Source organism: Triturus cristatus, chromosome 7, assembly GCF_964204655.1.
Source record: "Triturus cristatus chromosome 7, aTriCri1.1, whole genome shotgun sequence".
NCBI classification, from domain to species: Eukaryota; Metazoa; Chordata; class Amphibia; order Caudata; family Salamandridae; genus Triturus; species Triturus cristatus.
The window spans coordinates 317,681,956-317,707,049 of record NC_140590.1 but is presented as its reverse complement, the minus strand read 5'-3'; the positions used below and the strand labels follow the sequence as shown (position 1 = coordinate 317,707,049).

Sequence of the window (25,094 nt, the reverse complement as noted above, 5' to 3'; positions counted from 1 at the left end):
GCCTCTGGTTGAAGGGTGAAGAGAAAGGCACACCGGATCAAGCGGTGCTGGATGGTGGCGGTGCAGAAGGTGCTGGGGCACCGGTTTCCCCGTGGCGGGACGGCCCGAAGTCCCCAAGAGAGAAGAGTGGAGTGAACCATCGAAGGGAAGCAACAGTTTCCTACAACCAGAGCCCTGATGGAGAACCTCCAGAAGATGATCTGCGGGGAAATGGGTACCTGGATCACCCATGCGCAAAATTCCTACAGCTGTGGAAACAGTGCGGGCAAAAGCCGCACCCGCCTCCGTAGGGCCCCGCGGAGGGGAAAGCAGCTCCTCGTTAGGTGACGGCTGCAAGCAAGGCGGCCATCCCTCAAGCCAACCGGAGGAAGGAAGGGCCAATGCCGAAAGGAAGGAAGAGGGACCGAAGAGTGGGGGATTTGCGGCTCCTCCGGCGAAGACCGCGGTTGTGGGGACGGCGAGGAGCCGCCTTTAGACGATGTCGGGGAAAAAGCCACAATGCGGAGGCCTGTCTCCGGCGAGGATGACACCAGCAATCGCCAAACCTCTGGAGAAGAGGAGGCGTCCGAAGACGAGTTAACGACCCGACGTCGGCACGGCACCGAAGAGTCCACAACCGGAGGCAGGACACCGTCGCCGGAGGAGATGCCAGGCGACCTCCAACACAGCACCCGGCACAGGAGACCGGAGCTGGACCGGAGCCGGGGTGGCGCCGTCCCGACCTCCAACGAGGCAGCCGCCTGCGCGGAGGGACGAGGAGACCCCTGCCAGCCGCGACTCGTGACAGGGCGAGACGGGCCCTCCGCCGACCCCTGTGGCGCCGTCAGGGACAGCAGGTGCCAGCGCTGTAGTGGCGTCACCTCGGCCAAGGCCGCCGCCTGGTCCGAGGACCGAGAGGGGCTCAGGTGATAAGGGCCCTCCGCTGACCCCTGCGGCACCGCCAGGTCCAGCAGCCGCCGGCGCCATGGCGGCATCACCTCGGCCTCGGACAAGGCCGCCGCCTGTCCCGAGGACAGAGAGGGGCTCGGGGGTGCGTCTCGAGCCCCAGCGACCTCCCACGACGCCACAGGGACTCCCGCGGGAGTTTGCGGCGAAGCAGAGAGTCCTGTGGTCCGAAGGAGGGACCCCAGAAGGGCCGCACCCCAACGGCATCACATCCTCCAAGCCTGGATTCGAACCAGTCGGCGCCGGGGCCAGTGCTGCCGGCGACGCCGCAGAGGGCCCCGCACACTGCAAGGGATCCGCTGACGTCCCAGGAGGCGAAGGAGGAGGGGGAGAAGCCAGCGAGGCCTGCAAAGCCGCCGCGTAGGTCTCCATCTGGGCTCTGGTCGCCCCCACGCCGGGAAACGGCAGATAAGGGGACTACATGCCGGGCCGCACCACCCACGGAGAGCCCAGGCCCCCGACAGGCCGGAACCCGACCCTCGGGGACAAACTGCGACACTTACCAAGAGGTGAGCGGCACACTTGTGACCTGGGAGAAGATGGAAGTCGGCGAGGGAAGCCGCGGGTCCGAGAACCCTCCTCAGGGGCCGGGCGTGATGATGCCGCCGACCTGGACACACGAGCCGAAAGAAGTTTGATCCGTCGCTCACGCCGGGACTTCCGCCTCATCTGCTGGCACGCCTCACAATCAGTGGAGTCGTGGTGCTTCCCCAAACACCACATACAGATGGGGTGAGGATCCGTCGTCGTCATGAGGCGGCCACACGACGAACAAGTTTTAAAGCCCGAAGGCATTCGCACACTGTTCCCACACACGCAGCAATAGCAGAAGGGAAAGGCCTAAACAGGCCCAGAGCACATACCGGATCCGCGTTGCACACGGAAAAAGAAAAAACTGACATAGGCGCACCAAGGTGGGACTTATATGACCTCGCTGACGTCGCGTGATGCCAACCCCCCCGTCGCGCAGGGATGCTGGGAAAAAAGGTTTTCCGGATCCAGTCTCACGCCTGGGGATAATTCTACTTGAAGGAATCTGCAGCTAGTAGTTTCTATCAGATAAGCCTATTAACCAATCAAAGGCCAACATTTACAAAGGACAGTGACAGGAGCCAAATAAAAAGGTGGGCCGAGAGTGTGCGGAGCATACAGTCTATACCTGAATACAGCATGTCTCGAACAGACAACGCAAGCGTTGCCTAGGCGAGACCTAAAAAGGGACCTTTTAAAAACGTCCATCACAAACTCCTTCTACTTCTTTTTAAAGTAAGGGAAGGGGAAATATATAGCAATGATGCTGTGCAGGCTGCAGCATTGGAAACACCGTTAATATGAAACCGCGCCTTTAAGGGCGCCATGACCTTCAGTGTCCCTTTTATGACCACTGCCATGCCATGCCATTTGCTCTCTCCTCCCTCAGACAGCCATCTTCCCTCTACCCTCCACATACTTTGAATAAAAACTAAAATAGGACTTCGACTCCTAGACCAGCCCTGATCTCACGCAGGAAAAAAAAGAACCAGACTTTGACCTATGCGCTGCTTGGAGGTCCAGCTAGTGTCTAAATTATTTAATGTCGCCCTCCTACAAACTTCGGAAAGCTCTCTTGTTAATAGAAATTTGGAAACGTCAGGCAGCCACCACTAAGATATGAATGATTAATTTAGACACACAATATATAACCAAGCCTCATCAGGGTCAATGATCCTCATTTCTTCAAGTAACTGTCCCAAACTCCGCCATTAAACATTCTATTTCACAATTATTTTAGCTTGCTGTCTTGCATCAAATCCATCTAATAATGCTACCTTCCATATGCGTGTTCTTAAAAAGAAAGGAGCTATCCAGCTACTCACTCATCCACAATATAAGGGGAAGCACACCCATACCTGCCCACCAGCCCTTGCTGCCTGCCCCACTGCAGGCCACTTCCTGACCTGGCCTAACTCCTCGTTATTCCTGCAACGAACCTCAGAGTTGGTCATCCCAGCGCCACTGTCTCGTCATTGACTAACTGGGTTGCTAGATTATTCGACAAGCTGTTTTCATACATACCGACTAATCACTGCCCTTATTATCCTTATTCATTTCTTAGACACAACACTTGTGTCTAGTATCTCGCTGTAACTGATGAGGCGCGATCTTACAAACATTAGGTGAGGTTTAGATAACTCTGAAACCCACCGTTGTCACAGCCTATTCATCACTGATGAGGTTTTTAAATATGGTTTTTAATTGAGTGTCATGAGTGTGCTATAATTAATACATTTATAGCACTGCATATCTATAATTTTTATGAGTGATAACTACTGGTATCACCATGTATTTATTGGGTCACCTTTTGATCACCATATAGATCTAGAATTATGGATTGAACTTGTGTGATCACAAATGCATAGCTAATGTTTTCAAATATATTTGTTTTTTCACAGGTTGGTCTCTATACTTGCGGGTACCGTTCCCGTAGGTACACTACGTGGTAGGTAGTTTTTCACCTCACCATTAGTTGTAGATAGTTTTTCTTTTCATTTGGTCCCGAGTAATCGCCACAGATCATTCTTGGCTACTAGGCGAGAAACAGGTCGACCATTTAGGAGTAGAGCGCTTTTTTGACACAACAGCCAGATAATCGCCTCTCATTATTTTAACCAGGCTAGGATCCTTACAGAATAAAACTTATTTAGAGGATTCCCTCCCCTGTTTTATCTTGCACATCCACCATTACATCTACACGTACTAGGCCCCTTACACCCACGGCACCTAAACAGCAAGTAACTAAAGATCTCCGGTAAAGAGCCCCTTTATGGGTGTCCGTCGGGTATTGCCGCGCCGACCCGACGAGGAGCAGGCCCATATGATTAAGCATGACACCTAGCTTGCTGGGTGTGTGAGGGCCCTAGTTCCGAAAGTAGGATTTCCCCCTCCTCCTTGGAGGACAACCTATCCACGTGACATCACAAACATTCTTACTCTGTTCTTTGACCCACTGCGGAACTTCGTACTCACTTCTTGTAGTATATCAGGGCACGTACGTTGAACCTTTTCAAAAGCCCACTGTCCCTTATTGTTGATTGATCGCGAGAAACCTCAGTCACAAAGATTTTTAAACTACTACTCAATTTTCCTGGATGGGTGAGGAGTACCCTCTGCTGGTTCAAATATTTGATGCACCTTTTGTTCAGTACTAACAGACTTACATTTTAAAAAGAGATGCAATAATCTATGATGGACGCCAATGGATATTTAAGAAATGTCATTTTACAGGCGATTACCAGGCTTAGGAATTCACATTTTCTAGATTACAGAGAAATGTATAAAAAAAATAAGTTATATAATTCACCAATCATTTAGCAGTTAGGAATATGCAGCATCCAAAGATTGTCAACAAACTCCAAAAAGGCCAGAGGTCTACTCATACGTTTGCAACTTCCGGTAGTGAATTAGAATACTCACTTTCCTCTAGTGAAACTCTGTTTTCTGTTTCCTGAGGAGTTAAATGCATTTCTGAGATGTCGGATGAGTCATGCTGCAGTACCTCCTGAGAACTGAGATTGACAAATGCACAGACATTAGATAAAGATACAGCAAAATCATATCTTCAATTTCCAAAATGTAATGATCAAGCATTGTATGAAAAATTACTTCTCACTGATGCATTATTGAGTATGATTTCAAAACGCCTCTGAGCAGGCATTACAGAAGAGACTCATCACAAGACATTTGCAGAAAGGTCAATTACAAGCAAATATGATGCATGCCTCTTCCATGTCGTGGCCTACAGACAAACATTAAGACTGCAATTCTAAATGAAAAGCACCAATTGTGAGATGTAAGGTTTCATGCATCCCTTCCATGGTTTGTATAGAATTTGCAGCACTTAAAATATACAACTTTGAATCTTTAGATTCTTGATGAGAAAAGAGTAGTCCATTAAATTAGGAAATCTAATCTACAAGTGACTAATGCTGCAAAGAATATGTACATTTTGAGTAGAAAAGTTTAAGAAAAAGATGAAAAAAGATATTTACTTTTTCATCAATAAATCAAGTTGGATTTGCAAGCGCTACTTGTCACCTGGGAGGGTATCCAGGCACTTGCTGCTGCTCAGTCCAAAAGCCTGGTCTGGAGTCTCTTTCTAAAGTCGGCCAGCGAGGGAGCAGAGCGGAGGTGAGGGGTAGGGGTAGGTTGTTCCAGGCTTTGGTGGCGAGATGGGATAAAGCGCGTCCTCCTGTGCGGGTTTTGCATCTGTGGGTTGCCTCTACGAGGGTGAGGTGTGCGGAGCGGAGATTCCTGGAAGGCCTGTGGAAGTGCAGGCGGTGGTTCAAGTAGGGGGGTCCTTGGTCATGGAGGGCTGTGTGGGTTAGGAGCTTAAAGTGGCATCTTTTATGAACTGGGAGCCCATGGTGGTCCTTCAGGTGCTGGGTGATGTAGGTTCTCTTGGGCAGGTTGGAGATCAGTCTGGACGCTACATTCTAGCTTGAGTGGAATCTTTGCATAGGTTCGGTGGTAGTGCCTGTATAGAGTGCATTGGCATAGTCCAGTTGGTTGGCGACGAGTTCCTCCATTACCCTTTTCCTGCTGCGGATAGGGAGCCACTTGAAGATCTTGCGGAGCATGCAGCACGTGTGAAAGCAGGCTGAGAAGGCGTTGACTTGACGTTTCATGGATAGTTCGCTGTCCAGGATGATGCAGAGTTTGCGGGTGTGTTCTTTTGGCGTGGGGGTGGGTCTGGGTTCTGCTGACCACCAGGAATCATTTCATAGGGCAGTGTGTTTGCTGAAAATAAGAACTCCCGTCTTGTTTATGTTGAGCTTGAGGCAGCTGACCCTCATCCAGGCTGAGACGTTCTTCATACAGTTGTGGAAGTTTGATTTGATGACGTGGGGTCGCCTGAGAGTGATGGGATTAGCTGGGTGTCGTTGGCATCGGAGATGTTGATGTTGTGCAATCTGAATATGTCCACGAGTGGTGTCATGTAGATGTTGAAGAGGGCTGGGCTGAGGGATGAGCCTTGCGGAACGCTGCAAATGTTGTGCTTGGCCTGGGATGTGAAAGAAGGGAGTCAGATTTTCTGGGTATGTCCAACGAGGAAGGATTCCATCTATCTCAGCACGTCATCTGTGATGTCAATCTGGTGTAGGCGATTGAGGAGGGCGCGGTGGGAGACAGTGTCGAAAGTTGGAGAGGTCGATCAGGGCGGCTGGTTCTCCTCTGTCCAGTAGGGTGCAAATGTCGTCTGTTGCAGAGATCAGAGCAGTCTCGGTGCTGTGGTTGGTTCTGAAGCATGATTATGAAGGGTCAAGCAGGTTGTTTCCCTTGGGTGTTTGGGGAGTCAGAGGTTGATTGCTTACTCCAGGACTTTCGCGGGTGAGGGGGGCAGTGAGATGGGACAGCAGTTCTGGAGCTTGCTGGGGTATACCGAGGGTTTCTTTAGGAGTGGTCCAGTGCTTAATTTGTGCCGGTGCTTTCCGGTGCTCAGCACCGGCACTTAATTATTAGGGCCGGGTCTACATGCATTGCTGCACGTAATTGATTTTTATTTTTGATATTAATTATTTCTGAAGGATGCACATAACGCAGAGGCGCTAATTCTCCATTGATTAGTGCCTGTAAATAGCCTAGGATTAGTACTGGGAGTGCTGCCTGATGTGAGGAAAGAAGCCCCTGTCTCTAAAAACATAATGGGCTTGGAAGTGTCGGCCACTTGCCAGGTGCGGCCACAAAATAACTCAATTAAAAACATTGTCACAATAGTGACAGCGGTAATATATTGGTACAGAGCTTCTTAATACATACAATTGTTAATTAATGTTTCTCATATGTATTTTTGCACTGTGGAATGCCTTCGTCAGGAAGCGGCCACAGCTTAACCACAATGGTATCTAATGTTTGATAGGCAGTAAAGACAATACATCAGTTGGATGTCAAACTGGGATCAGCTCCTATGGTCGACTGCGTCTGATACTAAATTCTAGATAGGTCAGTGACTGAAAACTGATGTGTACAGTCCTTTGGCAGAGAAAGCACTGCTGGTTCAATACAGCTAGGCAGTTTACGGATTTATTCCGTGTAGGGATAACCGCAGATCGTTAATTGGTAAAGTTGAGCTTTGTAGAGCCACAGAGTTCGATTCTGAGCGCAGCAGTGCTTTTTCTGCCAAAGGACTGTACACCACATCCCTCTAAGGAAGAGGGGCACCTCCACTGTCTGGACCCAAAAAGAGCGTTGTCATTCTACCTTGACCACATTCTGAGTGGTAAGGAATCTGTGGCTAGAAGTTTCTATCAGATGAACAAGTCACTTGCCTTTGGTAGCACCTTATCTGGTAGAGTTTCTGTTAGCTGCAAATTCCTTACCTACCCACTCATCCTCCCCGCTCTACAAATGGATTTCTAGGGACAGGACTGTTCCCCTTTCAGGGGCCTAGTTTTTCCACACTAGTGGTCATTGTTCTTCATGGCTCCTGGCATGGAAAGTCGCAAAATTAAACTGACTTCTGCGCGGTAGGGTGGTGCCTATATAGGCACCGCACACATCACTTTTGGCGTGGGTGACGACACGCGGAGCCGAATGACACCACCTACCAGTGAAGGGCAACTACTCACAAACATTTTCCAGATCCAGTCTGATGCCTTGGGTAAATTCCAAGGTAAGGAATCAACTGGGGCACTTGTGATGATGGAAGCTCAACTTTGGGAGTGGCTCGGCTCAAATGCCAAAAGTGCTTCAAGCCACTTGTCGAGAGAGGAATCTAAGAGTGTCACAGGTGAGCTTTTTCTGTCATACATCACTTCATGTTGATTAGACAAAAGTAGTGGTTGGCATTGTCTCTGGTGCTCATGTAGCAGCCGATTCATGACCTCTACAGCAAAATAAGCAATAATTCAGGTTGTTCCAGTGTTAAATATAGGATTATCCCGGTAGGACAAAGTATGTACCAGAACACTTGTCTTACGTTTGTGTCCTGTTTCCAAAAGATAGCAGTTCTCACTTAGTTCAGATAGTCAAGCATGTCTGATGGAACAAGCAAGAAGTTATTTGATCAGTGGGATACAAGTGCGTCATGTCGGGACTCCTCCAAATACTGGAGAACAAAGTGTAACAAGCATTTGCAATGCAATAGGTCTCGCATTTACGCGAGTTTAAGCTATTGGCATTGTAAATGACGATGCCTTTTATTTATGTTTGAAAAACGAAAACACAAATAAAAGGCATTGTTATTTGCAATGTGAATAGCTCAAACTCGAGTAAATGCGAGACCTATTGCATTGTAAATGCTTGTTGTTCCTTTCACTGTAGCAGTGACCTGGTTTGTTTTTAAAAAAATAAGACCTTTGGCCTCACGCTGTTTGTTCATTTGCAGCTCACTGATGCTGGGAACAAAGAGATTGCAATCTTTACTGCCGTGCGGCCCGCGAAAGTGAAAGCAAACGAGTGCTTTCAGGCCTCCAAATGGTGCGCGCGCCCGGCCGGCGCACATGCACTGTATTTGGAGGCCTGAAAGCACTCGTTTGCACTTCCAGATCCCCCATTTACAAAAGCTCTTGCGTGAGCAGCGCTAAAGCGCTGTCTCAGGCGAGACCTAAAAATGATGGAATCAGTCCAAATACTGCCTTGAACCCAGTTACCAGACCAGATCCGATATTCTTGAAAGAGAAAAAAATGCACAGCCCTCAAAAAATCATTAACATTTTACTGGACCTGCAGGTCTAGCGACTTGAATAATCTACTCGACCTAACTGTAATACATTTGACCCATAAACTGGTTCAAATTGTGTGAGCCTAGGCAAATATTTTATTTCATTGAGTCACCTTTTTCTTCATTATAAAATGTGAGTGCCCCTTCAAATAGGTGAGTTCAACATGTCTGTTATATAAAAACCTCTTATATTTGACTTAATAGGCTAAACTTTCGCACCATCCATAATAAAAATCTAGCCTCACATAAAAGGTACACATGATCCTTCACTTGCCTCTTCATATCATTCTCCAGTATTGGATCTTTCATAGATTCACATGCTTGAATCATCCCCGTCGTCGTAGTGGGAGTCCCACGGTATACATATAAAAGCAGTAGATCGCAAGAGCGTTGGCAGCTTGAACAGTTGCTCCTGATGTAATGAACCTTTTCCCAATATTATCCAAGTGCCTCTCTTCTCTATCAGGTGGTGCAGTGATGGGCGCTAGAGGGTTCCTCGATCTCCGTTGTGCGGCCTGTGAGATGACGGAATTAGGCTTAGGATGACTTATTAGACAGGCTGGAGCATCGTCTGGAGCCTTATACATCTTGTCTATTCTGGGCAAGACAGGGATTACTGTGGCTGTTGTCCTCATTACCTTTAATCCTTCTTCCCATATGTGGTCAACAATAGGAATAGACCTAACTGATTTCCTAGATATGTCTCTAAAATCATAAAGAAAGCAGTCTGGTTGCTTTACTGTCGGGTATAATTGAAAATGTGATGCTGCTCTTTCAATTAAAGCATGAAAAGCCGCCTATGTCCTCTGGCGGAGATTCTATCATCTGAGGAGAGGGAGACGCTGGAGTTCATATGACAGTCATCCCATTCATCTCCTGTTTGACCTTCTTTCTGAGGTTGAGTATCTTCAATTTCTCCCTCATCGGAGGTACCTGTCCACAGGTTTGTATTTGTGGTAGTTTTGAAAATGATTGTAATAATAGGTATAGAAATAGTAATATCGATCAACCAGCTGATGGGTGGGTTGTCACGAAGAGTGAAAGGGGCCTTGTTAATTTGCTTCTCATTTAAAAATGTATATGTTGATTCCTTTTTCACCATTGTTCTTTGGATTGATGCCAAATTGTAGGGTTCAAAGATTGGTGTTTAGTTCAAAAGTCTCCAGGGTACAAAACCTGATCTAAGTGTTTGTAATGCCCAATTTGAAATGTATAATGAGCTTTCCCATGTTGTAGTTTGTGGACAGTATATGATTCAATGAGTATGCTCTTTTGGAAAGCGTATACATTCCATTATCAATGACTTTAAAAACAGCTTGTAAACGTTCTATGTCCATCTGCCTAATACGTTCTGCTGCTTCTTTTTCTGAGTATTTGCTTAATTCACTATAGATTGCTTACAATTCTGTTGCCAAGAACCATTTATTTCTGCTGGGACGTGGCCTCAGGAGGAAATCAGAAAAATATGTTTTTTCCTGAATTAGAGAAAAATGGTTGTTCACAGCTGACAGACTGGAATGTTCCCTCTTTGGCATAATTTACCAACACTACATGTGGTAACTATTACAGATTTGTGTCTGTTATAAGGTGGGTCAGGAGGATTCACTTTAGATCCAGGGGTATTAGAAAGAAAACCAAGCATACAATTGTCAGAATGATAGGGCCATAGGGCTATCCATTCAGTAGGGAACTAAGTTGAATTATAGGTTCCATTTTGTATCATGTTGTTTATGTCTGTTCCAGACATATTCATTTGTGATTGCCAATTTATGAACATGGACAAATTGACTTTTGGTAAAGAGGGTTTCTTTAAGTCTTTCATTTTACCAAATCCCAGACAAGTAGTCTAGTGAATTCTTTTGTTCAGGAAAATCATTTCCTCAGGAATTATGTATGCACAAAACAAGGACTTTTTGCCTTGGATATGCCAAAATGTGGTACCCCAAATACTTTTCTCATCAATATTGCTTTCCCAGTACTTCTATCCCTGGATAGCCAAATTCTGATTGAACTCCGTTGAGTAAATTAGTTTGTTAATAAGGTTTTTGCAATTGAGAAATAAAAATCTGATGGGTGTGACCTGTCCTTATGCACAATGTTCCCATTGTGTGAAATTGTATATCCATCTAGGATAACTAGTCCTATCTATGTAATAATGTGCATAATAACACATTTCTGTGTAATTAGCTGCATTCAGCTAAGGATCTTCCTCATGCAAAGACGAAAAGGCCTGCAAATCAGACATCATTCGTTTAACAGTCTGGACAGGAATTGCAATAGAATTAATTTTAACTTTTACTACATATTGCAACTGCAATGTCGCAGTGGGCCCCATAATCTGATATGGGAATTTTTCCCAAGCTATGCCTTAAGGCACAGGATGAGCGGTGAAGTTAATAGCTTAGATTTCTCTTCGAGATCTGTGAAAGGAAAAATGCGGCTGTAGTTCACAAACCACGGGGGAAGCAATTTTTCTTCCAGGGACAAAATGTCCATGTAGTTGCAGTAGAATGATAATCATCATTGTTGGGCGTAGCATAACAAGAAATGTTTCCAGGGTGATTGAAACATAGGCCCATGGTGCAATCGGGTGCCTGTCACAAAGCCACTGGAAAGTACAAGTGAGACTAAGATGGTGAGCGACTGTAGACTGAGTTGTGAAATCTTCTGAAGCATATCCAGAATCGTCCTCAAAGTTAGTGGGCTACAGAGTTGGTCAAAAGGGCACCATCTCCAGTGACGTTGCATCATGTGGGAGTTCATAATAGACCATAGAGTTGCGTTGAATATTAGCAAGCGTGTTGGTGGCAGCATCCGGTTCAGTGAGGAACTTAATTTTTTGTTTAAATCTTTGACATTTATATTTTTGACAGCACAGCAATAGGTACACTACACCAAATGTCAATTAACAGTGCATTAGCATAACATATACTGAGTTTATAGCAGTGATGGCAGGAAAATAATGTCGCTGATGTTGACCAACACGGATACAAACCACATTGGACCACCTAGGTAGATGTGAAGATGGTTGCACCACCAATGTGCTGCGAGTGGTGACGTTGATATGTGCTTTATGTAGAGTAACCGTGAGCAGTGGGAGGAGGGTACAACCAAATGAGTGAATAACTGCTTGTGGTGCGCATTAGGGTACTATGATTCGCCAAGGCAAATGAGAATTATGAGGCGCCACCTCGATTGTTGCGTCCCATTAGTGATGGTGGAATGTCAACTTGGAGCTACTGAGACCACCGCCTCTTCCTGCGTGCCTTCAGTGGGTGTAACTAACTTCTGCAGTTCTTTCACAATACCCCCCTCAATCAATAGCTTGGGGGAACTTACGGAGCCCCAGCAGGTCCTCCCTCTGCAGGGCCATACCCTCTGCCCTGGCCCAGTTGAGCAATGAGCAGCGCCAGGCTAATGTATGGGGCGCAGTCGGAACTTTCCATCTTTTAGTAATTGGGCATTTCGCCGTGATTAGGCCCAGGTCTAAAAATCGTGTGGCAACCTTGTGATTCCTGCTCCTCGTGAAGAGATGCAAGATATACACCTTCCAATGAAAGGCAATTTCACATTTAGTGCAGCGGGACAGGGTGCAAGCTATGCTCATCCAGTACTCCTCCAGGGCAGTGCAATGCCACAGCATATGTAGGAGGTCTGCATTGGGCAGGCGGCACCTGGGACATTGAGTCTTCCAGATGGAAGAACTTGTTTATCAAGGCATGGGAGAGGTAGGCGTGGTGGAGAATAAAATACTGAATTTGCCGGAAGCGCTGATTACGAGGGATACGTGTCAGACTTTCTAGTTTTGCCAACCATTCCTTCTTTGGTAGGGCTCATCCTAGGACTTCCTCCCAGTGCTTCCTCAGCAGTGTCAGTGGGATCGCAGTATGTTGACGAAAGGAGGAGGCAAACCAGTGTATCAAGTGTCCCCCTGTGATCATTATGTGGAGATATTGCAACAGGTGGTGTGTTGGAGGTTCCGCTGTTTTGTTACCCCACCTAGATGAAAGCGTGGCTATGAGCACACAGTGCAGTAGAAAAGTGCCCCTAGGGTAGACCGTCCTATGAGATTAGATCTGTATAGGAGATCATGGCACCATCTCTAAAAAGTTCCCCAGTGTCATGATTGTCCACTGCTTCCCAACCGCACAGCTCTGCTGCTGTGATTCATGAACCACCCCTTGATGATCCCAGCAAGGGAATAGCATGGGCATATGGTGTGGCAGCGCGAGTGATGTATAAGCTTCTACGGTAGCACTTGAATCCTATGGAGAGCAGTAAAGAGTCTGCTTTACTGGGCTTAGCGCAGGGGGGAAATATGTGGAGCAAAGCATGAAGCGTCATAGGAGGTTGCAGTGTGGCGTATCCGGCAAATGCCACGATCCAGCCATCTGGCCACCCATTGTAGCTGGGTACAATAGTAATGCTCAAGGTTGGGCACTGCCAATTCGCCCTGTCCTGCTGGTTGGTAAAACTTCCTGATGGAGACCCTGTGCCTAGACGTACCCCACAGAAAGTCCCTGACCTTAGCCTCCAGTCTGCTGAAGTAGGAGGGGGAATGTAAAGTGTCAGGGTGGCGAAATAATAAAGCAGACGTGGAAGAACCACCATCTTCGCCAGGGCCACTCTACCCGACATAGACGGAGGGAGAGTCTTCCAGAATGTCATCTGCGAGTAGATAGAGGAGGTGGCTTTAGTGATGTTTCTGTCAAATAGATCAGTTTTGGTGCGATATATGTGAATACCCAAGTATCGGAAACCACCTGTGCACCAGGATACCGAGGCTCCCTCCAATGTTTCCCAATGGAGGAGCTTCCGTTCAGTGGAGGCAAGCGAGGTATCTAATTGCTTACGGATGCACCAGGTTAGACCCAGGCAGTGACATCTTGTAGTGGCCTTAAAGGCCTCCCATTCTACCTGGGGGGGGGCTCTTGTGGAGCCGACTTTCTGCTCGAAATATCGGACCTCTGCGGTTTCCAAGGAGCAGCGGAAGGACTGGTCCTCCTGTGCTGCCGTCTGTAAACACCAGGCAGGGATCGAAGGGGGTCTAGACTCCCAACTTACCGGCACGGTCTGTGGATCATGATCCGAGTGAGTACGGCCTAGATAGGTGGTGTCACTAATAAAGGGGAGTAGGGCTGTTTTGCCAGGATGCGTTCCATCTACACATGGAGATCATGAACTGACGAGTAAAAGGAATACACTCTCAGGTCAGGGTGACATGTGCGCCATACGTCTTTTAGGTACTAGTGTCCTAGCCAGGAGTGCAGAGCCTGTGCATTAGAAGAAGCATTGGTGCGGGTAAGAGGGGGGATGGAGCAGTCAAGTAAGACATCAAGGACAGAGTTGAAATCCCAGCCTAGTAACCAAGGTATACACCCCCATCTGGAAAGCGTGGTGGTGAGTGCACCGAGGAATGTATTCTGGTCGGTATTAGGAGCATAAATGGAACCTAACAGGAGGATCTGACCATTGAGCCTACCCCTGACACTGACATAGCACCCCGCCGGGTCAACCACAACCTCCTCTTCCTCCCATGGGGTCCCCGCCCGAATCGGGAAGCCCCTGGCCTGAGATAAATATATAGTGCGTGTATACATGGCCGAGCCCGCAGTGACGAAGTCTGCCTGCTTCTAGACTTGTCAGGTGCGTCTCCTATAGGAATGCAATCCCGGTGGATCTGCGCCATAAGTAAACATATATGGCATACCTGCCCCCAACATTCCGAGAAATTATGTGTATAATGCAGGTTTGTTGAACCTAGTCAGCGCAGCGCTTGACGTGCGTTGATGTGGCAGGAAAGGCCTTAGGTTACTGTGTAGGGCAACATAAGTGGAGGGAAAAACAATAATATTCAACCTAGGTGGAAGAACTGCATAAGAGCGAACCCCAAACGGAGATTGACCCAAACCAATACGCCCAACCATGGCGATTAGCACAGTCAGATGTAGACTGTAAAGGGGTATGTGAGAGAAAGGGATTGCTTCTAATGATTCATCCCCCGACTACATAACACTGAGAACTGGCACACGAGGGCGTTCCTAGTGACGTGTAATTTGGCGCAAGTGTGCGGTGTTGAATGATGGGTGGGAGCTTGGGTAACAATTACATTACTCTAGTAAGCTACAGTTACATACTATGATGGCGATTGAGACTATCTACCATACTAGACAGTATTGTCCGATGTTTGAGTTGTGACTGCTGGAGGGTGAGGAAAGTCCGGATCAGCAGACCAGGCCTGCGAGGAATCTGTGTCTCCCCTGGAACTGGATGGTGATTGTGAGAAAGTGCCCTCTTTCTGCATGGTTGCCCCCACTTTTTGCTGAACTGTTGATGTGCTTTGACTGAGTGTGCCCTGGGCTCCTGCGAATACGGTACCCAGGGCCTAAGTTATTTCCCTAAAACTGCATTGAAAACAAAACCCAATTGGCATCTCTGGCCACAGGTCAGCCTCTGGTAAATGGTACCACAGGTACCCAGGGCACTGTGACCAGGGAAGACCTCTAAGGACGGCAGCACTTATTGCGCCACCCTTAAAGGTCTTGTACCTTTACACTCACACACTGCCTTGCCAGGCTGCGTGTTTTGGTGCAGAACAAAGTGAAGAGTCGACATGGCACACATCACTTTTTCCCATGCCTACAACCCACTGCCCTGGCATAGTTCAGTTACCCCTCTAGCCGGATGCACTATACCAGTCGTGAGGGTACAGGTGCATGAGCCCTGTACCCATACAGTGTTTAAGTCCATTCTTAGACATTGTAAGTGCAGTGCTGCCCGAGTATATTGTGCTGGGAGTCTGTCATTACGAACTCCACAGCACCATAATAGCTACACTGACAACTGAGAAGCTTGGTATCAAACTTCTCAGCACATTAAACCCACACTGATGTCAGTGTGGGATTTAATGAAAAATGCACACAGAAGGCATCTTAGAAATGCCCCCTGAAAAACGACCTACCACTATTGTCCAGGCTGAGTGGCTGCTTTCAGCTGCCACCACCAAACATGTTTCTGGACCCCTGGGTCAAGAGCCTGCTGCTCTCAGGGCTCTGAAACAATGCACATCCTGGGACGAGGTGCTAAGCCTCCTCCCCGAGGATGGGCAGAGTACACGAAGGGGAAGCTACAAAGGCTTTACCGCCTTTGTGAGCTTCCCCAGGCCTCTTGCTGCTTTCAGCAACCGGTCCCCACTGGTTCTGACCCCCACTTTGGGAGGGATAACTGGCAGGAAAAACAAATGAGGAAGAGGGGTATTCCTACCTCTGCCAGTTCCACCCCTCAGGTGGGGGAGGCGAAGTGAAGGACAACTCAGTCCCCCCATCTTGCAGATGAGGGGGATTGTAAGGGCTGCCAGAAGTTCCGCTGGAGCGTCAGGAACCTGAAGAGAATACCTCAGCCTTCCCCAGCGGTCTTCCGACTCTATCAGACTCTAGAGATTCGGAAGACTCGCCAGGGGAAAACAGGGAAACAAAACAAGGGAAGGCGGGTTCGCACTTCAATGGCGTAACTGGCGTCTGGTTCTGCAGGTAAGGAGATCTACACCTGGCATACACCCTGTAAAACAAAGACTGTGTAAACACTGCCACATAAGAACAACCCTCTTGTAAAACTCAACACTTGACCTCACCTACCCCTGTGTCGTGACTTCTAATCTTGTAGTGAGAAGGCGTCAAGGGTTCACTGTAAGGTCCTACGTAAAGGAGAGCACAACGTTAGAAGGGAGTAAGAATCAACCCTAGAGTCCACTCTATACCTTCTGTCTGCTTACCCCCTGTAATGTTGCTGAGGAACTACCAACTCACTGGATTCTACTTTGCCTGGTGACCACTGTGGAAGGTAGTTGTTCTACTGAAAGGGATGACACAACCTGTCAAAAACAACCAAAATTCCCACTGAGTTCTCCTTCTTAGGCATAGCATATATTTATTTGAGGAAGAATGTAGCGCAGTGCGCTGTTACCGTGATTCTGTCGTGAAGATAGTCAGCACAGTGATCCATGCAATAACCCCAGGGAGCGACAGGATACTACTATAGGAGGAGAGGAACTGTAAACACCCCGCTAGAGTGGGCACTCAAAGGAACACTATCAGGGTGCTAGTATACTGACCCACGCCTGGCTGGTAGAAAGAGCAGTGTCAGCCAATGGTGTGCGTGTCATAAGAAGGGAATAACGAGGAAAAAATAAGAAGGGGAAGAACTAGTGCAATAGGTGCCGGTATATGCGGAGCAAGACACTCCCCAGAAAACGTGGAATGCACTGGGAACCGCCCGGCTGGAAGGGGCAGCAAGCGCTTGTATTTTCAGCACAACTATGGTGCCAGGAAATATCGAAGAGGACAACAATCCTTTAAACGCTTCGACAAGACAGGATTACCGGAGTACCTCTCTCTCTTGAGTTCGAAGGGAAGAGGGGCAATGTCCGCCCAGCTAGCGGTGGTGAGGAAGCGGGCAGGAACGAAACGCCACGAAGGTTGGAGAAAGCGGCGACATACAGCAAGCCGGCTTCGTTCACTAGAGCGAAGCTGGAAACAGGAAATGCTTTGACGGAAGTCAGGCAGCTGAGCGTTGGGACGGAAGTGAATCTCGAGGCAAGAACGCTAAGCGCGTTTACTTGCCTCGGGGTTCCTAAAATACTGCAGCGTCGGGGATCGCGGGGCATGACAGGGATCCAGCAAACCAGGGAAAGGCTCATGCCTCCTTCGCACCGGAGGGTTGCATAATAGGGGGTGTAAAAAGGACCAAACAGCCGTGCCGAAGCTAACAAGAGGACAACGCCTACTGACTTGGCCCCAGCCCTACCGGCCTGTCCCCATCTCGAACCTGCAGAAGCGAAACCCCTGTGTGTCCTGCAGCCAGCAGCCTCAAGAACCCCAAGGACCTGCCCTGCCTTCAAAAGAAAATTCTCTGCCTCCAGTGAACACCAAATTTGTTCAACAGACTCCAGGTCCGCCAAAGTTCCAGAGTCTGCACCCAACGTCCACGGCCTGAGTTTGAGTGGCCCAAGACCAAGAGAAGGTCTCCCCTGTGATCCTGACCCGAGATCTGGCGACCCCTGACCTGCCTCAAGCCTCCAGCCGACGCCTGCAGCCTCAAACCGGAAGGGCCCCCCCCAACCACGTCCAGGAGCTAGTAAGAAGATCAGATCCTAAAAGGCACCCCTGCACCTGACGCCCCACCGCCTTAGGTGGCCCAACCGACGGTGTCTAACCAACCCCCAACATACCTCTCCAAGTGGTGGTCGCACCCAGAATACCTTTGTCCCCAAGCCTGCAGTGTGTTTGCAAACCGGAGACTCCCTATTGAAAGAGACAAGGCGCCCAACGCCAAATCAGCACACTGCACCCAGCCGCCCCAGTGCCGCTGAGGGTGCACCTTTTGAGCTGGCTTGAACCCCCATTTGCCCTGAGCTTAAGTCAAGGAGCTTTGGTCCAGCAACCCAGTGGCTTGCTCGTAAGCAGCCACCAACCGGAGGCTCCCTATCCTACATTGGATAACATTGGGCCTCAGCACTCTGCACCTGGCCACCCTAGTGCCGCTGAAGGTGTAACAAGAGTGCATCCTTGACCCTGGGGGACCCCTGAGTCTAACCCCAGAAACCCAGCTCTCACAACCGAATACTTACCTTTGAACCGATAACCCTATTTTCCTCCATAAAATAACATTTACTGGTTTTCTGTGAAAAGTTTCTAAGTGTGGAGTCGGAAAATCTATATACCCTTCAAAACTGTAACTAAATAACAAAAACGCTTTTACTTACCTGTTTACAGGAAATGTCCCAGTTCAGTATCCAGGTATATTGCACTATGTAAGAAAAGTAATCTACTTGACATTCTAGTAAAAAAAACAATACAAAGTACATGTACAGTATCTCAAAAGCATTACATTACTAGTAGCTCTACTGTAATCAAATCAAATTGTATATACAATTGCAATTCAAACTGTTTCCAAACTGCATTACTACTGTAAAGTATTTATTGCTTACCTGTGCCAGCCTTGCTTGGTTCTAGAAAAAAAAGAATAACTAAAAGAACATTTTTATACAAAACCAATTGGTCTGAAGTTCAGTCTTTGGGTGTTTGAGTGTGTACAACAGATGCTTAACACTGTCCTCTGATACAGCCTTACTGCTCGACCACACTACCACAAATAGAGAGTAAGGTGCTATCTAATTTTTCCTCTGCCTACCTTTGGGGTTCCACTGGACTCTGTGCACACTATACCTCACTTTGGTATAGTATATACAGAGCCAGATTCCTACAGTGATAAAGCAGACTTGGGTGACAATCTGGTGGATTGGAGGGTCGATGCAATGTGTAGCGTGTCCTGGCGTTCCGATAGGATGTGTTCTGGGTTCGGGACGCTGATAGGTGAGGTCTGATGCTTCAACCCTCTGCCCCTGCCCCTCCGACGTCTTCCCTGTATCTCTTCTATGACGTGACTTCTTCCCGTGGCTTTGGGACCATTGCCAGTTCATTCTTTTCGAGCCAGTCCCAAGCGTCGCATGGGAAGTCAAAGAACCGCACTGTGCCGCAGTGGATCACCAAGAGGCGGGCAGGGAATAGCAGAGAGTAGCGTATGTCTTTGGCTCTCAGTTGTTGTTTTACTGCTCCGAAGTTGGCACGTCTCCTCTGTACTTGAGCAGTGTAGTCTGGGAAGAGGGAGACCGAGACGTTTTGTACCTTGGGTCCTAGAGGTCTCCCAACTTCTCTCAGTATCGCATCCCTGTCTCAGAAATGTAACAGACTGATTAGGAAAGGGTGTGGACGAGCCCCCGGAAGGGGTTTATGAGCAGGGACCCTGTGCGCCCGTTCAACAACATATTGGGGGAGAGTGTTCCAGGAGGGAGCCGCTCCTTCAGCCAGATTTCCGCATACCCAACCGCATCTCGCTCCTCCGCTCCCTCCGGCAGGCCAATCACCCGCACATTGTTGCAACGCGAGCGACCTTCTGCGTCATCCAGTTTTTCTTCGAGGGTGCAGAACCGGTCAAGCAGATCTTGTAGCGTCAATGTGATTGCGGGTTTTGGGCTGGAGGTCTGCCAGGGCAATCTCCTCTCCTTGTATGTGTTCAGACAGTTTCTGATGATCTGCATGAAGTCAGAGGTGACACTGTCTATTCGGTCTTCAAGAGAGGTCTGAGTTTGATCAAACGGTGTGCCTATCCGCTCTACTGCAGCAGTACTTAGTCCAGTTTTGTAGAGAGGTCCGCTTGTCTGGGCACAGGTTTCCCCGTGCCTCCCGATGCTCCCCCAGCTGCAACCTGAGGAGAGCCACCCTGGGCGGAGGCCCAGCGAAGGCTGCCCATGGCCAGCTGCTTTGCACTGGGCATAGGGGTCTGGTGGGTCAGTGCATTTGTAGAGCACAGATACAAGGGAAAAGGGGGGGGGGGGAAGAGGGCCCGGGGATTGCACCAGTGTTTACCACTGCCACAGCACAACCCACATAGGTTGCTTGGTGCCGCTGGGATTCTCCAGTACAGGGAACCACAAGGTCTTGGCAGAAGTGGGGTGGACAGCCTAGGCCCAGCCTGACCCCTGTGCTGCCCAACTGTATATTGCGGGCGGTGTAGACTCTGCTGTCTCATCTATGCTGCGTCTCTCAGGGGAGACAAATGCAAAAAGAGCAATTGATGGACAGAATGCAGAACAATGTCATGCATTCACCCCAGTACAGAGATCTGAGCCTAAATCCATCGTTTTTTTGCTCACCATGCCATTCCAGTTTGGACCCAGCCATATGCAAATCAGTCTTGACCCTGCTCCAAATGGGAACAGTCCAGCCCAAATTGCCAGGCCAGGTCCTCATCAGCCAGGATAGCTGGACTCCAGTGGCATGGAGAGCACGGGACCCACGTCTGGGCATACCTGTCTCACTCGGGGTGACAAATGCAAAAAGAACAATTGATGGACAGAATGCAGGACAATGTCATACATTCAGGTCTAAACTGGGTTGGCATGGTGAGCAAAGGAATGATGGATTTATCCCAGATCTCTTGACTGGGGGTGAATGTTTTGATTTGTTTTGCATTCCATCCATCAATCGTGTGTCTTTTGCTTTCTCGCCCTAAGTGCGCTGGATATGCCCAGACGTGGGTCACGGGCTCACCGTGCCACTGGATTCAAGCTATCCTGGTTGAAGAGGGGTGAAACCCTGAAACCGGTCCTAGGATGCTTGTTTCCGGTCCAGGCAGGACCTGGGCAGTTCGGCATGGACTGTTTCCATGAGGCACAGGGTCGAGACTGATTTGAATATGGCCAGGTCTAAACTGGGGTTTCATGGTGAGCAAAAGAATGATGGATTTATCCCAGATCTCTTGACTGGGGGTGAATGTTTTGATTTGTTCTGCATTCCGTCCGTCAATCGTGGGTCTTTTGCGTCTCTCGGGAGCCCAGGACCGACCAACCTCCGTGCCAAAGGATGGGCACCGCTGGTGTATTTTGTAAGCCTACCTTTAGCTTTCAGCACACCTTCAACCATCCAGAGATCCAGCTGCAGCTGGTAGAGGCCAGCGATATCACCAGTCTGATGAGGAGTCACAGAGCCATGTCCCACAGGTCTCTTGGCCAGATGAACACTGCATCCCCGCAGTCAGGGAATGAAGGACTGAGATGTAACAGTGAGGCACAGCATCGTCCGTAACGGCCCGCCTGCGTCCCAACAGGGCTCGATTGCCAGACAGTCGTGTGGCGCCAGCTCAGCATTGGCGACAAGGGGCCAAAAATCCACACCAGGCCCGCTGATTGGTTCAAACGCCCAGCAGCGAGCAGGCCGCAGACAGAGCTCTGATCGCATAGCACCAGCACGCCCGCTCTACTGCTTCCTAGGGCTGCTCCGTCTTGAGCACGCCCCGTGCACCACATATGGGTTTTCCTTGCGTGTCACCCCGCACGGTGACTGTCGCTCCATGCCAGGAGGGGGCGCGACACGCCGCCGCTGAGATGCAACGGAGGGCCCCAGTGGAAGCCCCAGCTCCCAGCAAGGGCTGGCGTGCCTCCGAGTCAGCACCAGGTCACCCATCAGCCCCAGGACCCACTCTGCAGAGCAGGAACAGTCCGAGGGCAGGTCCACATGGAAGGCGGGTTTCCCCTCTCACAGGGCAGGCTCCAGTGTCCTCCCCTAGACGTGGCTGACAGATGCACCCGCAAACTGGAGCAGCGGCAGACGGAGTGGAACCGCTACTCACCAAGCCAGGATTCGCTGCACCTTCCTCTGTCTTCTCTTGCATGGCTGCCCTGCCATTCCAGCTGACACCAGCTTCTGGGCCGCTTCGTCTCCAGCCAACCTCACGCAGGGCCCTCAGGACCTCCCACAATGCAGCCGCGAGCAGAGCTCCGATGACCAGTCCCGGACGGAGCCCCACCTTAGTCGCAGAAGGACAGAGGGCCTCTCGCGAAGAGCCTGATCACACAGCAAGGATCAGGGCCCAGCGGCGGTGCCAGTCGACACCAGAAGCGCCCCCCCCACCCCACCGCAACCACCAGCCGCACAGGTACTTGGCTGTTGTGGGGGCCGCAGAGCTCAGAACCTTAATGAGGGCTGCTAAGTCACAAACAGGTAGGCCAGAGCCAGGCTCTCCCGGTGCAGCAGGCCGCGTCCCTCGAGGCACCGCTTCCGCTTGCAACTCGATCACAGGGAGCACCTCAGGGAGTGCGGTAGTCTCAAGTGGACATCATCCGTGCAGTTGATGTCATTTTAGGCCCGTTGGATGCAGGGATGATCAAGATAATCAAGGGATAGGGTGCGGGGTGCCCTCAGTGTGCGTTCGCCATCTTAGGTCTTCAGTGAGGAACTTGATGTTCTGCATGTATTGTTGTGCTCAGCAATCTCCGGCTGGGAACTCAAACTAGCTGCCTTGTTTAAGGGGTTTTGTTTTCAGAGGAGGGAAAGGCTGAGAGATGCTACTCTGAATCTTTATCAGTGTCTTGCTGGTTGGATGTAGAGAACTGGCCACATACTGTTTTAGTTTTCTCATGCGATCAGTGAACACCTGTCTGTTTCTCCTTGAGCCAGGCAAAGGAGGCAGAATGGCAGTTCTGTTGCCTTTTACTTCAAGAATAGGTTAGGATGGCTCAATAAGCTTGTTTGTCATGGATCTTCTCCTGGACTACGTCCCCAGTTTTGAGAAACCCAACCGTCAGCAGCACTTAAAAACTACTCATGTTGGCCAGCTGGTCTCTGACCGCTTGGATATTCTGTAAAACATTCAAATGTTTCTCAAAGTAACATTTTCTTCATCTGCCACTTTTCTAGGATTATGTAAACTGAGCACATTTAAAGGATCTCTGAAGAGAACCTTGTATGGAGTTCGACTAGGCAAATTATCTGATGCTTTCTCGACTCCATATAGGTGATGAAACCAACTAGGACCTGAACTTAGCACCCTAGCACTCCTAGCTTGTTTAATCATGCTGTTGGCACCTTCAACAATGCTGTTTGATTCAGCTTTGAACGGGTTGATAAATTGCAGACAAACTCCCAGAGCAGACATTGAATCCCTGTAAGCCTTGGAGGCAAACGCAAGACCGTTATTTGATGGGATGAATGAACTGTCCTAATCGCCACCAGCCACGGAAAATCTTTTGACTTCTGAAGCATATTCATTTATCTGTGACTACACCCACAGGTATCAAGAACATGAATCAGTGGCAACCAGTATGTATCGATATTTGTTGACCGAATGGATTGGACTGATATGGTCCAAATAAATCAACTGGAAGGGAATGTTTGAGTCTATAAGACTGTCAGGAAAGTGGAAGGCTTAATTTGTTGACAAATTTCACACTGCCTAACATCTCTAGTCTATTGGTATAACCCAGGCCATCAGTAGCATTGTTGCAGCAGTGCTACAGTTGCATTGACCCCTGCATGAGTGGATGCCAGGCTCTCATGAGCTTCCCTGATTAAATCTATGCAAAATATGCTCTGCTCCGGATAACGCTGCCCTTCTGGCAGCCATCAACAATGCCTGGGATATGTTGGACGCAAAAATTGGCGCAGTGGGGTCTGAGGTTTCCTTTCTCCGCCAAGATCTCCGCAAAGCAGTAGACCGGATCACCGAGGCAGAAACTAGGGTCTCAACAGTGGAGGATTCAGTAACCTCACTCCAAAAGAAAGTCAATAAGTTGACTGTCGTCACACAGGAACTGGCTTCTAGGGTGGAGGATGCGGAGGGCCGCTCCCAGAGGAACAACTTGCGCTTCCTGGGCCTGGCCGAGGGCTGCAAAGGGGTATCTATGACGAACTTTATCACTAAGTGGCCTTCATCGTAGAGCGGGCGCACAGGGCCCGACGCAGAAGCCCCCTCCGGGTGAGGCCCGAGGCCTGTTATCGCTAAGGTTATGAACTACGCCGACAGAGATGCTATTTTGCGATTCACCAGGACACATAAAGACAGCTTCGTATATGAGTTTAAGTTTTGAGTTTTAAAGAATTTGTAAAGCGCTCGTACACCAGGCGGTTTCTTGGCGCTATGTGATTACTACTGCTCAAGGGGCATGACAGCTGAGGGATCAGGGTGGTTAGGATTGGAAGGCTTCAGTAAAGAGGAATGTTTTGAGGCCTTTGCGGAATAAGGGATATTGGGAGCAAGACCTCAGTTGGAGTGGGAGAGAGTTCCAAAAGGCGGGGGCCGTGGTAGAGAATTTGGAACCTCCCCACTTTTTCCGTTTGAAGCGAGGTACCACCAGCAGTTGCTGGGTTGTGGAGCGCAGTTCTCTAGGGGGGATATAGTCTTGAATGGCTGTGTTGATAAAAGCCGGGGCAGTGCCAGACCGGGCTTTAAAGATGGTACAGCCAAGCTTGAAAAGAGCGCGTTGCCGAACAGGGAGCCAGTGGAGGGATCTGAGAAGGGGGGTGACATGTTGTGACTTGGGTGAGTTAAAAACCAGTCGGGCCGCCTGGTTTTGAACTAGTTGTAGGCGCCTCACGAGGTACGCAGGCATGCCATGGTAGAGGGCGTTGCCGTAGTCCAAGCGAGACGTCACCATGGCCAGGAGTATTAGTTTGAGGGCGGATGGAGAGAAAAAACGTGAGACTTTCCGGATAGTTCTGAGGGAGAGGAAGGCTGAGGAGACGACGGCACTGACTTGAGAGTGAAGAGAGAGTTGATTGTTGATTTTGAATCCAAGAGTTTTGACAGAGGGGACCGGCGTGGGTGGGGGGCCTAGAGAAGGGGGCCAGAAAGAGGAGGACCAGGGACTGGAGCAACCACCCGTCAACACCAATTCCGTTTTGTCGGGATTGAGTTTCAGGTGGTTGAAGTTCATCCAGTCCTGGATAAAAGTCATAATAAACTGAAAATTAAAAATTGACTGGGGGGAGAAAGAGAGAGAAAAAATAAGCTGGAGGTCGTCTGCGTAGTTGTAGACAGAGACCTCCAGTTGCTGTAACGCAAAAATAAGGGGGGCAATGTAAAGGTTGAATAGCAGAGGGGACAAGGAGGATCCTTG

At 49.2% G+C, this 25,094-nt stretch overlaps 1 protein-coding gene across 7 annotated transcripts in view; it reads right to left on the bottom strand.

Moving 5' to 3' along the window:
• The window catches only part of PPP6R1 (protein phosphatase 6 regulatory subunit 1), a 1,096,922-nt gene that overhangs the window by 216,394 nt on the left and 855,434 nt on the right, over positions 1-25,094 (bottom strand). For all 7 annotated transcript variants that reach the window (XM_085616386.1, XM_085616383.1, XM_085616382.1 and 4 more), the window contains one exon: positions 4,399-4,490. In XM_085616386.1, coding sequence (XP_085472512.1) covers positions 4,399-4,490 — 92 coding nt within the window. The remainder of the gene's footprint in view (positions 1-4,398; positions 4,491-25,094) is intronic.